The sequence below is a fragment of the Antechinus flavipes genome, chromosome 3, assembly GCF_016432865.1.
Source record: "Antechinus flavipes isolate AdamAnt ecotype Samford, QLD, Australia chromosome 3, AdamAnt_v2, whole genome shotgun sequence".
Classification (NCBI taxonomy): Eukaryota; Metazoa; Chordata; class Mammalia; order Dasyuromorphia; family Dasyuridae; genus Antechinus; species Antechinus flavipes.
In genome coordinates, this window is record NC_067400.1 from 314,273,868 (window position 1) to 314,291,247 (window position 17,380).

Below are 17,380 nucleotides of genomic sequence, written 5' to 3' on the forward strand. Positions count from 1 at the left end.
CTGGAAGATTAGCCTGAAAGAAAGTATCACCTGAACCTGGCAGTGTTATGTGAAAATACATAAATATTTGAAGGGTCTATAATTTTTTTTTTTTTGTTTGTTTTTAGTTTTTAATTTTAATTTTTATTTATTTTATTTATTTGTTTTATTTTTATTTTATATTTTGTTTGTTTTTTATTATTTATTTATTTTAAAATAACAGCTCTTTATTTTTCAGAACACACACAAAGATAGTTTTCAACATTCATCCTTGCAAAACCTTGTGTTCCATATTTTTCTCCTTCCTTCCCCCTTCCCACTCCCCTCTCCCTGTTCTTCTTCCCCAAACAGCAAACAATTCAACAAAAGCCAAACACATGCAATTCCTCCAAATATATCCCCACATCAATAATACTGATAAAAAATATCAGATCAAAAAGGAAGAAATATGAGAGAGAAAAAAGTGCATAACAACAAAAAAGGTGCAAATACTATGTTGTGATCCACACTCAGTCCCCACAGTCCTCTCTCTGGATGCAAATGGCTCTCTCCTTGGAATTGGCCTGAATCACCTCATTGTTGACAAAGAGCCAAGTCCATCACAGTTGATCCTATGATTTTCTTAGTATGGAGAAACTCTTGGTGTAGAATATGTTTCTTGTGGGCTCTTTGGCTTAGATATGCTTACATTATAGAGGCAGCATAGGATAGTATAAAAGTGTCAGACATATGGGCAGAATAATTCCAGAGTGCAGCCTAAACTAGATTAGATTAAAATTAATCTAATTTTAAAATTAAAATTAAAAACCAGATTAAAATCTAATTTCGAAATATTTAACAAAATAAATAAAAATACAAATATAGATAATGGTAATTTGTGGTTTTCTAAATCAACATGTAGCCTAATGTACTGATTTGCTGTATTTGTTTGTAACTGCCATGGCCAAGACTCCTGTCTTGGAAAGAAGCTTCTTTAGTAGCAGCTCAGCAACATTAAAAAAAAAAAAAAGTCTTATAATTATTTATTTATTTATTTATTTTACTCTCTGGCTGAGAAAGGGAGATCAGTATCTCCTGAGAGTAAATATGGCTGTTTGCTGGGTTGCTGCAATGAACAATTATGACAAAAAAGAAACCAGAAGACTCTCGATTCTTGCTCAGACCTTCACAAGCTCAGCTGTTCCTGTTTCTTTTCTTCTAGGTTTACTGGAACAAGGAGGGATCAATATGGAAAAGCTTCCCAAAGAAGTGAAAGTGTACCTACTGACCACTTCCAAGGCTCCATACTGTCGTGAGTGGCAACTTCCTCCCAAAATAAAAAAAAGTAACAACAAAAAGGAAAAAGGACACCCACCTCATTTGAGAATTCTAATATTGAAAGCAGCTTCTGTTGTTTTCGGTCACGTCCAACTCTTAGTGATCCCATTTGGGGGATTTTCTTGGCAAAGATACTAGAGAGATTTGCCATTTCCTTCTTTAGCTCATTTTACAGATGAGGAAACTGAGGCAATTGGGGCTAAGTGATTTGTCCAAGGTCACATCTAAGAAGCATCTGAGGTCAGATTTGAACTCATGAATATGGATCTTCCTCATTCCAGATTCTTTCCACTGTGGTGGTCCTCAATAGCCTACTATGGAGGAAATTTGGAGTCAATATGTTTGATTTCAAGTTCTGGCTCTGACCATTAGACAATGCCACATGAGGACCAACTCAGCAGTCACAGGGCCTTCATTGAAATCTCACTTCTGCTACTTACTATTTTTAATTTTAATTAACTTATTTGAGGGCGGGGCAAGGCAATTGGAATTAGTTGACTTGCTCAGGATTACATATCTAGTGTCTGAGGTCTCCCTGATTCCAGGACCAGCTCTCTCCGCTGAGCACCTAGCTGCCTTCTGCTGCTTTTCCATGATTTTCTATGTCTAGGCAAGTCACTTCCCTTCTCTGAGCCTCAGTTTCCTCATATGTAAAACAAGGTGATAAAAACAAGGTGGACTAGATGATCTTTAAATTTAAAGTCGCTTTCATTTTTAAATCTATAATCTCTATTTATTATTCATTTACATAATATAAATCTATATTTCAAGTCAAGCCCATGGCTACACAGGCTCTCATGCTCTTCCTAGACATCTATTTCCTCCTGTACTAGGGGAAGAATAGAGTTGTATGAGATGTGACAGACTTCCCTCTTCATTCTATATTATGCATCAATGGGGGAATTATGTAATGTGACTGAGTAATCAGTGGGTAAACTCACACATGGGACAAAGCACAAATCTTAATATATATATATTTTTTACTTTTCCAAATACATACAAAGATAGTTTTCATCATTTACTTTTGCAAAACCTTATATTCCAAAATTTTTTCCCTCTCTCCCCCATTCACTCCTCTCCCTTTTCCACTTCTCTCCCCAAGACAGCGAGCAATCCAACGTAGGTTAAACATATGCAATCAAAGCACAAATCTTTATAGATTTGAAAAGTAGGTCTCCTTAAGTGTTACTTAATTGACCATTGGAGGCTGTAAGCCTTCACTCTAATATATAACCCTACTTATCATAAATATCTGTAAACCAAAAGAAATTAATCAATGTGCCAGGCACTGTGCTAAGCATTAAGGTGACAAAAAAAAAAAAAAAAAAAAAAAAAAAGACAAGATAGTCTCTGCCTGGAGAGATAACATGCAAATAAATATATGTAAAGCAAATTATACACAGGATAAATAGAAAATAATCAACTGAAGGAAGGTTTTAGAATTAACACTGGATGTGCATTTAGAGGATCTAGGTTCAAATTTTACCTGTGATGCTTACAACCTGTATATTTAATTTCCCAAGATCTGGATCCCTTCAGCTATAAAATGTTGGTCATTAGGGAACCTTCCAGGTCTATCTCTGGGTTCCTATGACTCCATTCCCAAGCATCCCTCATTGTAGCCTCCCTGGATCTTGTATTTTTTGGCAACTGTCCACCTTCTCTACCCCTCATCCCAGCTCTGAAGACATCATCACGATTTTGGATAATACAAATAGATAGTTTCATGTTCCTAATCTCCCATCACTACCATTCACTTTCCTCAGTTCTCTGATATGTTTTGCTTTCTTAGTCTATTATAGTCTCGTGGAGTTTCTTTTACTGAAGCAGAGAAACAAGAAAACCGAGATTGAAGTCACTCTGCATAGCAGTAATCTCACAACTTCCATTAAGATCACCATGTAAGTAATCTGGGGCCTTTCCCTTCCCATCTAGGTTACTCCTGTTCTTTTTCTTGGATGTCTATATGTGAGTCTCACACTATAAATCACTGGAGGTCTAGAACTGTCTTTTTCTTTGTAACCCCAGTGCCTATTTTAATCCCTGGCATATAGTAAGTGTTTACACAATATTTTTTCATTCATTCATTCATCCTGGCATCTCAGGCTAGGAAAGGGACATTAATGCACTTTCCTTATAAAGTAATTGAATAATTAGCAAGAATACAAGTTTTCCTGACACATGGTACCATTCCACTCTCAAAAACCTCTCTGCTTTCTATCACTTACTTAGAAATGGAAGGGAACTCTGAGGTCATGCAGTCAAAGCTATTCATTTTATCGATGAGAAAACTGAGTCCCTGAGGGATCAAATGTTTTGATCAGGACCGTGCAGGGAGAAAGCAGCAGAACTGGGACTATTAGTCCCAAACATCAATGTGCCTGACTGTCACATTCAAATAGAGAAGTGAGCTTTACAAAGTCTTTCACTTATGACAACCATTGGGGGTGCAATGAAGATATTTCATTGCTAGATTGACTCTAAGGACCATTACTTACTCTCTTTAAGACTTTAATCAAGTCATTAACTTGTTCAGACTTTACTTTCCTCCTCAGTGCAATGAATGAGTTGGATTATTTTAAAAACAAGCACTTATTGAGTATTGAGTACTTACAGTCTTCCAGGAACTGTGTTAGACACTGAAGGTATAAAGGCAAAAGTGAAAATAGTTTTTGTCTTGAAAAGCTTCCAATCCAGCTGCATATATATGCAAATTTATAAAATAATTTTGGGGGGAAGTTGATTAATTGGAGGACATCAGGAAAGGTTTCATTTATTGTAGACTAAAGGTGCTAAACTCTTAGTAAAATTAATTGGGAAATATTTAACAAAATAAATAAAAATACAATAGAATATAGCTTTTGTTAATATGTGGTTTTCTAAGTTAATATGTGGCTACAGGGATCATTGTGTGTGGTTCAATGACCCTGTTTATATTAGATTTTGACATTACTGTTGTAGAAAGTGACATTTGGGTTGAGGTTTAAAAGATGTTAGGGATTATAAATGATAAAGGTGAGCAGAATTTAAAGGAGAGAATTAGGGGTGATGTTAAGGGGTTATAAGATTTAGAGAAGGGAAGAAAAGGGAGCTCAGGGTGATTGGCTTCTATTTTCTTTTATTATTATTATTATTATTATTATTAATTTTATTTAAAAACAACTTTTTATTGACAGAATCCATGCCAGGGTAAATTTTTTTACAACATTATCCCTTGCACTCGTTTCTGTTCCAATTTTTCCCCTCCCTCCCTCTACCCCCTCCCCTAGATGGCAAGCAGTCCTATATATGTTAGATATGTCGCAGTATATCCTATATACAATATATGTTTGCAGAACTGAACAGTTCTCTTGTTGTACAGGGAGAATTGGATTCAGAAGGTAAAGATAACCCGGGAAGAAAAACAAAAATGCAGATAGTTCACATTTGTTTCCCAGTGTTCTTTCTTTGGGTGTAGCTACTTCTGTCCATCCTTGATCAGTTGAAACTGAGTTAGGTCTCTTTGTCAAAGAAATCCACTTCCATCAGAATACATCCTCATACAATATCATTGTCGAAGTGTATAATGATCTCCTGGTTCTGCTCATTTCACTTAGCATCAGTTCATGTAAGTCTCGCCAGTCCTCTCTGTATTCATCCTGCTGGTCATTTCTTACAGAACAATAATATTCCATAACATTCATATACCACAATTTACCCAGCCATTCTCCAATTGATGGGCATCCTTTCATTTTCCAGCTTCTAGCCACTACAAACAGGGCTGCCACAAACATTTTGGCACATACCGGTCCCTTTCCCTTCTTTAGTATCTCTTTGGGATATAAGCCCAGTAGTAGCACTGCTGGATCAAAGGGTATGCACAGTTTGATAACTTTTTGGGCATAGTTCCAGATTGGGCTTCTATTTTCTTTAAAAAGAATGAGGCAAGGTCCTCAGTTATTAGGATGAGGGGAATTTATGTCTTCATACCTTTCCTGAGTAGCTAAGTGGTGCCATGGGTACTTCAGAGTCAGGAAAACTCATTTTTGTGAATTTAAATAGCTGTGTGACTCTGGACAAGTAATTTAGCCCTGTTTACCTCAGTTTCCTCATCTGTAAAATGAGCTCGAGAAGGAAATGGCAAACCATTCCATATCTTTGTGAAGAAAATCCCAGATGAGATCATAAAGAGCTGAACATGACTGAAATGACTGAACAATAACAAGGAATAAGTTACACAAGTAATAAAGTTACTAGCTGACTCAAATCTCTTCTTCTTCTTCCATGCTATTAGCATTGAACAACTTCTTTAAATTGTAGATTTAGAGCTAGATTTTAGATGAAGAAGCCGAGACCAAGGGAGTTTAAACAATTTGTTTAGGGTCACAGAGCTAGTCAGGATTCAACATAATGTGAACCCAGGTCCTTTAACTCCCGTCCAACACTCTATATACTTACCTTATTATCTTTCTTCTTTTGTAAGATCTAAAATTTTGCAGCCCACATTAACCTATTTTTGCAATGGATCTAATCTTTCTTTCTTTGATATTTTAAAGATATTTTAGCATAAAAATCATTTTTAAATAGTTAGAATCTAATTTTTTCTCTATGTCTTTCTTCTGGATGTGTCCTCATGCCTGGAACACATTTCTTCCTCACCTCCTCACCATTAGACAACAGCAGGGATCATATATTGTTTTTCTTTGCATACCTAGTAATTAACATAGTGTCCAGCACATAGTAAGCATTTAATAAAGCCTGTTGATTGTTAACAACTCCATTTCTTAAAATCTTTAACAACTTAAGCTCTTTTAAAAATACCTCAAGCACCACCTTCTAATGACTTCCCCTCAAATCACCTTGAATCTGTTTTGTATGCATTTAGGTAAGTACATGTTGACCCCCTTGATAAAGTATAAATAAACTTTTTGAGGACAGGAACTTTTTCAAATCTGTCTTTTATCTCCAGGACCAAATACAATGCCTGGCAGATAATAGATTCTTTACAAATTCTTTTTTGATTAATTGGCAGATAAAGAACTGGAGGGATCCTGAAAGAGCATCTGGTTTAGTTCTTTATTTTATTATTATTATCAATAGTCTTATATTAATTTTTTTTTCTCTCAATTCTGAATACTCTCCCTCTCCTCTCCCTCTCTGCCACCCATTGAGAAGGCAAACACATTACAAATATGTATTGTCATGCAACATAAATTCCCCCTTAATCATGTCTAAAAAAAAAAAGAAAAAAAGAAGAAATAGACTTCAATTGTGTTCTGAGTCTATCAGCTTTCTATCTGGAGATGGATAGCATGTTTCATCATGAGTCTGGAACTATAATGGGTCATTATAGTAATCAGAGTTTTTAAGTCTTTCAAAATTGTTTATTTTTACAATATATTACTTTATAATCTTATTGTTTCTATGTAGATTGTTCTCCTGGTTCTGCCAACTTTATTTTATACCAATTCATACAAATCTTTCCAGGTTTTTCTGAAACTACTATTTTCATCACTTCTTATACTATAATAGTATTTCATTATTATTCATAAGTTATAACTTGTTCAGCCATTCCCAATTAATGGATATCCCTTGAATTTCCTATTCTTTGCTACCACAAAAATTGTTGCTACAAATAGTTTTGTACATATGGGTCCTTTTCCTCTTTCTTTGATCTTTTTGGATATAAACCTAACAGTGGTATTGCTGGGATAAAAGGTATCCACAGTTTAATAGCTTTTAAAAATCATTCCAAATTGCTTTCCTGAATGTCTAAACTAACTCACTCTTTTTTGTCAACTTAGCCAATCTGATGGGTATAAAATGATGCCTCAGAGAGTTATTTTAACTTGCATTTATCTGATTATTAGTAATTTAGAGCATTTTTTCATGTGATTTTGATTTTTCTCCCAAAACATCCTATTTGTATTCTTTGACTATTTGTCACCTAGAGAATGGCTTATTCTTATTCATTTGACTCACTTTCATATTGAGTCAGATTTCCTTTAAAATGATATCTCTATCAAAGAAACTTGCTCCAAAGATTTTTTCCAGTTGATTTTCTTTTAAATTTTTAGCTGCATAGGTTTTATTTGTGCAAAACTTTTTTTAATGTTATCAAAATTATCCATTTTATCTCTAATCAATCTATTTCTTCTTTAGTCAGGAATACTTCCCCTATCTAGAAATAGGTGAAAGCAGGTAATTTCTTCCCTTCTCCACTAATTAGCTTATGATATTATCCTTTATATCTAAATTATTTATCAGTTTGAGCTTTTGTATTTGGTGTGAGACTTGGCTTATATCTAGTTTTCAGAAAGTAAGAGTAGGAAAATTGAAATCCAGAGAGTTGATTAACTTAGCTAAAGTCACACAGCATTGGCAAATGAACATGAACATTCTGATTCCAAATTCATTGTTCTTTCCACCACACCATGTTATTTTTGGTGACTCAGTGTTTTCCTCACAGAGAAGAAATCAGTTTAATTAACTCTTGTACCTGAGAATAAAGTTGCTCTAATCCTGATCAAGGTGAAAATGGAAAGAGAACTTAAGTCAGGCAAATCTTCCTCTCCCTTTCAACATTATTTTTATTAATGCTTCTCCATTCCCTCTTAATCTAATACATCAGGCATCGTCAGGGGCACTCAAATACAAATGCCTGTCTCTATTCCTCTCTCTCTTTACTAACATCAGGACTCACAGTGGGTTGAAAAAAAAAGAGCATTATCCAATTCCAAAAGACTTGTGATGGAAAATTCCATTCATGTCTAGAGATATTGTGGAGTCTAAATGCAGAATGAAGCATAGTATTTTCACTTTTTAAATTTGTTTTTTGTTTTTTCTTTCTTATGGTTTTTCCCTCTTGTTCTGTTTCTTCTTCCACAATAAGACTAATATGTTTAATGTGATTGCTTACTGTCTTGTGTAGTGGAAGGGGAAGGGAGAGAGGAAGAAAAATTTAGAACTCAAAATCTTACAAAAATGAATATTAAAAGCTATTTTTTCATGTAATTGAAAAATACTATTAAGAGGGAAATAAAAGAAAAAGAGTGTCATCAGAAGTTTGGCAAGGAAGGAGCCAATGTAACCACACTGTGTTCCCTCTAGTCAAGATTCATAGTTCCCAGCCTTTCTCTATATCCTATATGAGGCTTTCTATTTCTTACTGAACTATTTCTAACTATCCATCTCAGTTTTCTTCTGATCCTTTATTCTTTTCCTTTTCCTTGAGTTTCATAAAAAGATGTTGTGGATTGAGTAGCCTTGAAGTCAAGAAATCCTTCCTTTGAAGGTCATACATTGGCTGTGTGATTCTGGGCAAGCCAAGCAACTCAAGAAGATTCTAAATTGCAGAAAAGATGCTGACCTGCATTGGGAGAGGGAATTTCTTCACCTAGGAGTTCCCTATAGCATGAAATCAAAGATCAAATTTTTTTATCTGGAGTTTCATATCTCTTTTTTTTAATCTCCTTGTCCCTGAACAATCTGGTTCTAATTTGGTAGCTCATAATCTTTCTTTCTGTCACGCTACTCTGCCAACGGTAGGTAATATTCTTGTAAATTTGGGCTTCAAGGCAAGGAAGATGGGGAAAATGAAACCCAGCTCTGTAAGAACAGAATATAAAAAGAGGGTATTTAGATCTATATTCAAACTTTCCTCTTAGTTTGAAAGATCATGTGTACATATCCTTATTCTTCAAAATCTAAGGGTGGGGGACAAAACTCTTGGAGACTGCTATTTGACATACTTAATAGATGTAAATGCTACCATTTAAGGTCTGAAAAAGGCAAGTCTTAAATGTCTTTGTCACAATTCTCATGATCAAAAAAACCCCAAACAAACAAACAACAACTTCTCAAACTAAACCAAAACCCAGACACTCAACAACAACAAAATCAAGACAATTCCAAACTCCTAAGAAAGAATAATCTTCTTACTAAATTTCTTGAACTAAGAATTTTAAAATAAACTTTTCCATTTCTAGGTAATTGAACCTGGAAGTGAAGCTTTCTTCCTATCTCATTTTTGCTTATTAAGAATCCAACTAGGTATTTTTCCCCAAGTGATGAAAATGTCAAGAATTAGGAGAACCCCTTTTTGCTAAAGTTTTCTTTCTCCTTTTCCTCCTTCTCACTTTCTCCCCTTCTTTTTTTCTCCTATTCTCTCTCATTCTCTCCCAAATCCCATCTCTGCTTTTGTTTCCTTCCTCTCTCCTTTCTCTCAACATAACATAAATTTTTTATTGAGTACTCATTGTATGCAAAGAACTTTGCTATCTCAATGACAAGTCTGAAGAAGAATAAGGTATAGTGTCTGCCTTCTAGGATTTCATGGTCTAGTACCATAGAAAGCATTATAGCATTTCAGAACTGGAAAGGAACCTCAAAGACTATTTAATCTAAAGATCTGCGACTTGATGAGCACCTGTGCTTTCAATGCCTTCCTCTCTCTATCCCATTTTGTCTCTTTGCTTTGAGGTAGTTATATAGTTTGTAGAACCTGGACCTGAAGTCAGGAGAATGGGTTCTAGCTTCTTCAAACTGGACCTTTAACAAGTTGCTGAACTTCCTAATATATGTAGATATATCTAGATGTCTATAGATATATCTATATATGTGTGTTTATCTATATTTATGTATGTCTCTATCTATTCATCTATCTATCTATCTATTTCTTTTCATAGCCCACTCACTGTGTTGTGGTCAAGTTCAAATGACTTAAGATCTGCAAAGCAAAGCACATTGTTATTTTTAAAATATATATTAGTTTGAATTATTAATATTTATTTATTCAGATGGATATCAGAATCCGCTGAAAACTTTTTTAGTGACAGAAACAAATCTATATGTGAGCAGTATATAATTGATGCATGTAATAAACTTAAAAAGCAAATTTGAGACTAATCCTTCCCTGCTGCATGAATTCTCCTATTGAACATCCCAGATGAGAGGTCATCCAGTGACTTGCTGAGCAGAGAAGGGAGAAGGAAATGATTCAGAAATACATGCAATATAAAAAGAAAAGGATTCAATAAAAAAGAGAAATCATCCATCTTTGTTGGAGAGCTAGATAGCTGAAGAGCTAAGATATCCATGTTAAATGAGGGGTTATTAAAAATACCAGGTAATATCTCATGTGTTCCATTTTAGGTTGATATACATATTAAATGAGGAGTTATTTAAAAGTATCAGGTAATATCTGATGTCTTCCATTTTAGATTTGCTATAAGGATTCATTATGGGGTAGAGGTAGTCTTAGGCTCTCAAAAGAAATCCACATTCCAGCAGGTCCCACTAAGTTGGAGAGGTTTGGGGTGTCTGATTGTCAATTCTAAGTCGTTAAACATTTGTTGTTGTTTAATCAATTCTGATTCTTTGCTATCCCTTTCGGGGGTTTCTTGACAGAGACACTGGAGTGGTTTGTCATTTCCTTCTTCAGTTCATTTTATAGATGAGGAAAATGAGGAATAGTTAAGTGATTTGCCCAAGATCATCATACAGCTAATAGGTGTCTGAGGTTGGATTTGAACTCACAAAAATGAATCTTTCTGATTCCAGGGTCAGACTCTATCCACTTCAATATCTATCTGCCCTCATTAAATATTTACTTAGTTCCTACTCTGTGCCAGACTATTGTTAAGCACTGGGGATACAAAAAAAGGAAAACAACAGTCCCTGACTTAAAGGAGCATACAGTTGAGAAAGTGAATATCATAAAAAGATGTTGTAGATTAAGGGCTAATAGTCATAATCTGTGTTGTACAAACAACTATGTACAAATTATATGCAAAATCAATCTTGTATATATGCATGTACAATATGCAAGATGCTAAAGTGATCTGAGTGGAGGATGGACTGGAGTGGGGAAGGACTTGTGGCCAGCAGACTCACCAGCAGGTTATTGCTTTAGTAGAGGCATAAAGTGATAAGGGTCAATGTTTCTATTAGCTGGTAAATTTTAAAAAGTTCAAAACTAGAAAGTTGATTACAAGTGTTTATTTATTTTGGGGGGGCAGACTGAAGACAGTCTCCAAAAAGAGTGGTGTGTAAATTTATTTAATTATGTAGTCCTAAAAATGTAACAATATTATGAGTATGCAATATATGTATATTTACGTTTTGTAAATTATATATGCAACTATTGTACTAGTAATTAGACATATACAATTTACATCAAAAAGAAACATGTTCAAAGTTTGAGATAAAGATGTAATAATATTTGACCCTAGAGTCAAATAGGGCCACTATAATTTACCTGGGGAGGGGGAAAAATAGTGATGTGGTCAGATCTGTACTTTAGTAAAATTACTTTAACATCTGTATGGAGGACGGATTTGAGAAGAAAGTTACTTGAGACAAGACTAATGAGAGTTCCAATTTGGGTGGAGAAAAAGAGACAAATGTGGGACATGTTGTGGAGATATAATTCAAACTGGGGAATGGAAGAGATTGAGGAGATAAGATGATACTAAGATTGTGAGCCTGGGTGACTTAGAAGACGGATAATGACCTCAACAGAAATAGGGAAGTTTGGAAGAAGAGTGGTTTGGGAGTAGGCGGAATAATAAAATGACCTCACTAACTCATCCCTTCTTGCTCAATACTTGTGCCTCATTCTGTCTCAACCAAAATGAAAAGGGAGAGGAGGGACTCAAATTAGTGCGATCCTGTGGTTCACTAACTTTCTGAGGGGTACCTTAGACACTCATAAAGTGAGATGGAGGGAGGAGGTGGATATGAGGGTGTGGGTTTCTTAAGAACCCTTCTGCGATGCATGCCTGGGTGGTGGTTAGCTTATTATTTTCAGTTATGACCAAAAAGTCAGCATAGTACAGTGGAAAGACTTTTTGTACTTAAAGGATGTGATGTCCAATCCCACTTCTGTCCTTTATTATACCTGGGACTGCATGTCAATGCCCAAACTTCTTTGACCCTCAGTTTTCTTACCTATAAAATGTGGGGAATGCACCGGTAGCTTCAGGTCTTTTCCATCCCTAAATCTAGGATCCAATTTCCTGCTCCTTGCTCTTCCCCCACTTTACCCCATTTCCCAAGGAAGAGGTTGGGCATTTGAACAATGGAGAGAGGGGGTAGAATGTGGGTACTGGACATAGGTGTAGTTGTGTTGTAGATAAAACCAAGTAGTAAAACCAAGCAAATATTGTGAAGAGGGAATGACCTGTCTTTCCACTCTGATTGGTTGGTCAAGTCACAGCCATGTCCCCTACTTTGGAGACCATTTTTCTAAAGATTAGAAGAGTTCCAGCCTTCCTGGAAAGGTCATTTCTACTGATGAAATAGAAGGTCCTTGAAATATAATATGGAAGTATGTAAGTGCCCAACAAGTAGCCTGGACAATAAATTCTCTAGGACTAAACTCTTGTGTCTCCTTACAGACCGAAAAACCAGTTGATTGGCAAAGGACTGATAGCCCACTCGACCCCACATTGCCATATAAATCAAGTGATCCTGAAGGTTCTTTCCTCCAACCAAATTTGGAAAAAAGACATGAGTTCCATCACTGGGACATTCTGCGTCATCCCTTTGCCTGCTAACCACAGGTAAACACCCTTCAGTGGCCATTGTCAAGCACAGTCATCTATCTATTCTACCTGACTATAGCACTCCTAATATCAAAATCTCTCCAAAACAAACCAGGGCCAACAAATGGACTTGTCCTGGCCAAAACCTATTTTAATTTTGACTAGCTGGGTCTGCCCTGGCATGCCATCCTGAACTTTTAAGACTTCTGAGTCATGGAACCAATACAGTCTCGTGAAATTTGATATGACAAGATACCATTCAGTCACCACTTTCCCATATGGAAATATATTTGTATGAGTAAGTGGTGATTAGGACTTCCCTGCCCTGTTTGTTACTAGGTTCTCGTAGCTTGCCACTCAAAGCTGGAAGTATTCCTCTGAGTCAGCCCTGTAGTCGTTCCTCTTTATACTCTATTTACATTTCTCTAATATTTGTTTGTTTCATACTGGGTTAGAAATAATTGTTAAGCTGACATTTTAGTAGCATGGAGGCTGCTTCTGAATTAATGATTGCCAATTAGGAAGGAAGAAAGAGAAAAAAGGAAAAAGTAGCTAATTTGAGGTAGGAAGCTACTGACTGTTCATCAAACAAATACTTTAGTCCTACTGAAAATAGAACATCCTATAAGACACATGGAATAGCACTGAATCTCTGATGAGTAGGCTAGAGACATGTTTGTTCCTGTCCAAGAGGCAGAGGACTTCTAAGGTTCTAGTGACCCATTGATGCTAGGAGGCTTATCACTTTCAGGCATGTTGACTTTCATTGTTATCCTTCCCTTTCCAAAAATGAGACTGATCAAAGATAGACCAACAACATGGGCATTGTGACAGAAGAAGATCTTATGGGATTTTTTTGCATTGAGAACATGTAAAGCTTGGAAGAGTGGATGTAATGGCAAACTAGAGTCAGAGAAAACCTCAGTTCAAACCTGGCCTTAGAATAGCTTTCTTGGGGAAGTTCAGCTCTTGCCTCAGTTTTCTCACCTGTAAAATGGGAATTAAAAATAGCAACATCCTCCCTGGGTTGTTTTGAAGCTTGAATGAGATGACATATAATCATAATGGGAATTAAAAATAGCAACATCCTCCCTGGGTTGTTTTGAAGCTTGAATGAGATGACATATAATCATAAAGTGCTATCCAGGTAATTATGAGCTATTATGATTATTGTTATTGACTTGGGAATAAGAACCTCATGGTGAGGGATTCATTCCTAAATGAAGCACTACTCCTGATCTCAGATGGCCAGAAACCATTGCTAAAAAGAGAAAGTGTTTTTTTTTTTTTACTTTGTATAAATCTTTAATTTTAATTTTCAAAATATATGCATAGTTTTCACCCTTGCAAAACCTTATGTTGATTTTTTTTTCTCTTTCCTTCCCCCCATTCCTGTCTTAGATGGCAGGTAATATTCTTTAGAGTGCCATTCCAATGGTTAAACAATAACTAAAACTAAAAACATAAGAGGAAATGGAAATTTTGAAAAGTAAAATGATTTTTTCAAGGTCATACAGATAATGTGTCAAAGATGGAATTAAGTCTTCAAATTCAGAATTTAATCTCCATTACCTCTCATCTAGTTTCCCTAGTGATTGGTTTTCAATGGTCTGAATAATAAAAATAGCAATAGTAACAAAAACACAGTCAGAATGGTATTGTAAAGTAGGCAAATTACTTTGCCTACTTTATTTCATCTGAGCTTCAAAATTTTACCTGTGAGGTAAAGATTGAGAACTGGAAGGGACCTTAGAGACTTATAAATGCAGCTGTTCTATTTTCCAGATGAGAACGCTGAGGCTTTAGAGAAATGAGGTGATTTATATGCGATCACACCTGGGAAACATCAAAAGCAAGATTTGAATTCTAGTCTCTTTCACTCCAAGTTCAGCACTCTGTCCATGTTGCCATGCTATTGTAAGGATTTAATAGTTTACATGTTAAAGAACTGATCTTGTAAACCCACCCACCCTCCTTTTTTTCCCCCTGAGGCAACTGGGATTAAGAGACTTCCCAGGGTCACATAGCTGGGATGTGTTAAGTGTCTGAGGACAGATTTGAACTCAGGTCCTCCTGACTTCAAGGCTGGTGCTCTATCCACTGTGCCACATAGCTGCCCCATAACCCTCTTTTAACTCTTGAGATTATAAATTTTAATCTCAAAATTGCATTAAAACAGGCACAGCACAATCCTACATATCTCTAATCTTGCTTGGCTCACTATTACCCATTTTGCCCAGTTGATCACCTACGGTAGGACACAATTAGCACTCTTAACTTCTTGCTGTTCTTCCCTTGTAGTACGAAGATGTGGTGCCGTTTCGAACCAATGAGCTTGAAAAGAAATGTAAATGCTTTTGTAAACCTGGAAATACCATGTGCATAGCATAATCCCTGAAATTTGGAGGGGAACAAGTGATTTGATCCAGATTGTTTTTATCAGACTAAGTATAATATCTCTTTGTCATCTACTAAGTAGCACAAAACTGTCAGCAGATTTTTATTAATGCGTTTTGTCTAGACATATGTGCCAATTAGTTACCAATAACAATGCCCTCTCCTGCCCTGGATCTTTTTTATTAAAAAGCAGTAATTAAACAAAGCCATCTAAGAGTTGTTGTGCTTAATAGTACACACAATTTTTCAAGCTTTCCTCCTTCTTAATTGAAAGGAAACATATCATCTGGGACCAACACTGACCACTGCAATTGACTCGAATTTCTTTGCCTTTTAGGTTATCTTTATTTGAATTATTAAAGTCATTATGTATTTTGTTCCATTGGTTTTGCTTTCCTCATTCTGTATCTGTTTCTCTAATTTTTTTTATATTCATCATTATTTACAGTCAGACAGTAATTCTCATTTCCAACCATTTCTAAGTCATTGAACACAATTTGTTCCCAGCTTTTAACTATTTTAAATAATGCTGCTATGAATATTTTGATAGGTTGGGCATTGTTCTTTCTGTTACTATTGTTATGTGGGATATAAATTTCAGTAATGAGATTACAGCTTTTGACCCATAGTCAAAGCTTAATACATGCTTGTTGACAGATTGGATTAAAGGGTATGAACAATTTAGAAACTTGTATAATTCTTTAAAAAAAGTTTTCAGAATAGTTGTACCAATGCACTGTTCAATCAGCATTGAATTAGTATGTTTTCTAGCGTTATCTTTTTCTTATTAATATTTTAGGCAGATATGACCCCATCTCTTCGGTCTTCTACCTAGAATTATATCTGTTATTCAGCAGAAACATTTCTAAGGGGAAGTTCACAAATTCCACAGAATAGTCAGATTGTTTTGTTTTAATGAAATTGTGTTACCCTGAGTATACAGAGAAAAAAAAGGACAAATATAAAAATTTCAAAGAAACATGGGAAGGTATATGAAGTGATGCGTAATGACAAAAGCAGAACTAAAAGCATATAAATTGAAAAGGGCAAATTCATGTTAAAGATAGAGGATGACTTTGTTGCTCCCATATAAAAGTTCATATGCACATTATATGCCAGGCACTATACTAAGCCCTGGGGGTATGAATACAAGCAAAAAGAAAGATAGTTCCTACCCTCCAGGATCTTACATTCTGATGAGGGAAGACAACACATAAAAGGGAATTGAAATCAGTTAATAACAGAAGAGTATAGTTACATGTACAATCATTTGCAATCAATTTTTTATTTCATACATTTTTGCATTTTATTTCTTTTGTTATTGTTTATGTATATAAATATACTTGTCAATGAAAATTAAAATGTATCAATAAAGAAAAATTAAAGAAAAGTAAGGGTATTGGACTAAATGACAGTTTTCTTCCACTTCTAAAATCCCATGAACTGGCATTTGCTTTCAAATGTTTTCATGAATTGTAAACTCATTGCCTCATAACAGCACCTTCTCCATTTTTCAATAGTTCTAATTGTTAAAAAAAAAATTCTCTTTCCTATCAAGTAGAAATTTGCTGTCCAGTGCCTTCCTCTCATGATCTTAGTTTTGCCCTCTAGAGTTACAAAGAATAAGTTAGCTTGCTTTTAGTTGTCATTCTTTCAAATGGTTGAAGACAGCTCTCATATTCCTTCTATGTCTTTTCTCCATGATAAAAATCCCCAGTTCCTTCTACTGTTCCTCATATGTACTCCTCCAGATACACTGTAATTTGCTATTATTCCTTTCAGAATGTTCTATTTAGACCTCAAATAATATTTGAATATATACATATACATACTTATAATATTACATATGTAATTTGTTGAACTGAATGCTAATTTCAATTAGTGAAACCTGAGATGGCATTTATTGTTGCAGCTATATCATGCTATTAAATTTTATTGGCTTACAAAATTTAGAGCTAGACAGATCATCTAGTTAAAATTCTTCCTTTTACCAATATGGAAACAGAGACACAGAGGAGTTAAGTGACATGTTCTAGATTACACAGGTAGACAAATGGGAAAGCTAGAATTTGAACTCAGCTCTTCTGATTCTATAGTGTTTTCTATATTACCCAGTTCTTCATTAAACTTTTGATTAACTAAAATTCTTATGTCTCTTCCTC

At 35.2% G+C, this 17,380-nt stretch overlaps 1 protein-coding gene across 1 annotated transcript in view; it reads left to right on the forward strand.

Annotated features, from left to right (window-relative positions):
- Positions 1-15,600, forward strand: part of PLA1A (phospholipase A1 member A) — a 53,666-nt gene extending 38,066 nt beyond the window's left edge. The window contains exons 8-11 of the mRNA XM_051985334.1: positions 1,181-1,270; positions 3,089-3,197; positions 12,675-12,839; positions 15,123-15,600. Of these exons, the coding sequence (XP_051841294.1) occupies positions 1,181-1,270; positions 3,089-3,197; positions 12,675-12,839; positions 15,123-15,207 (449 nt within the window). The 3' untranslated portion in view covers positions 15,208-15,600. The remainder of the gene's footprint in view (positions 1-1,180; positions 1,271-3,088; positions 3,198-12,674; positions 12,840-15,122) is intronic.
- Positions 15,601-17,380: the final 1,780 nt, after the last annotated feature.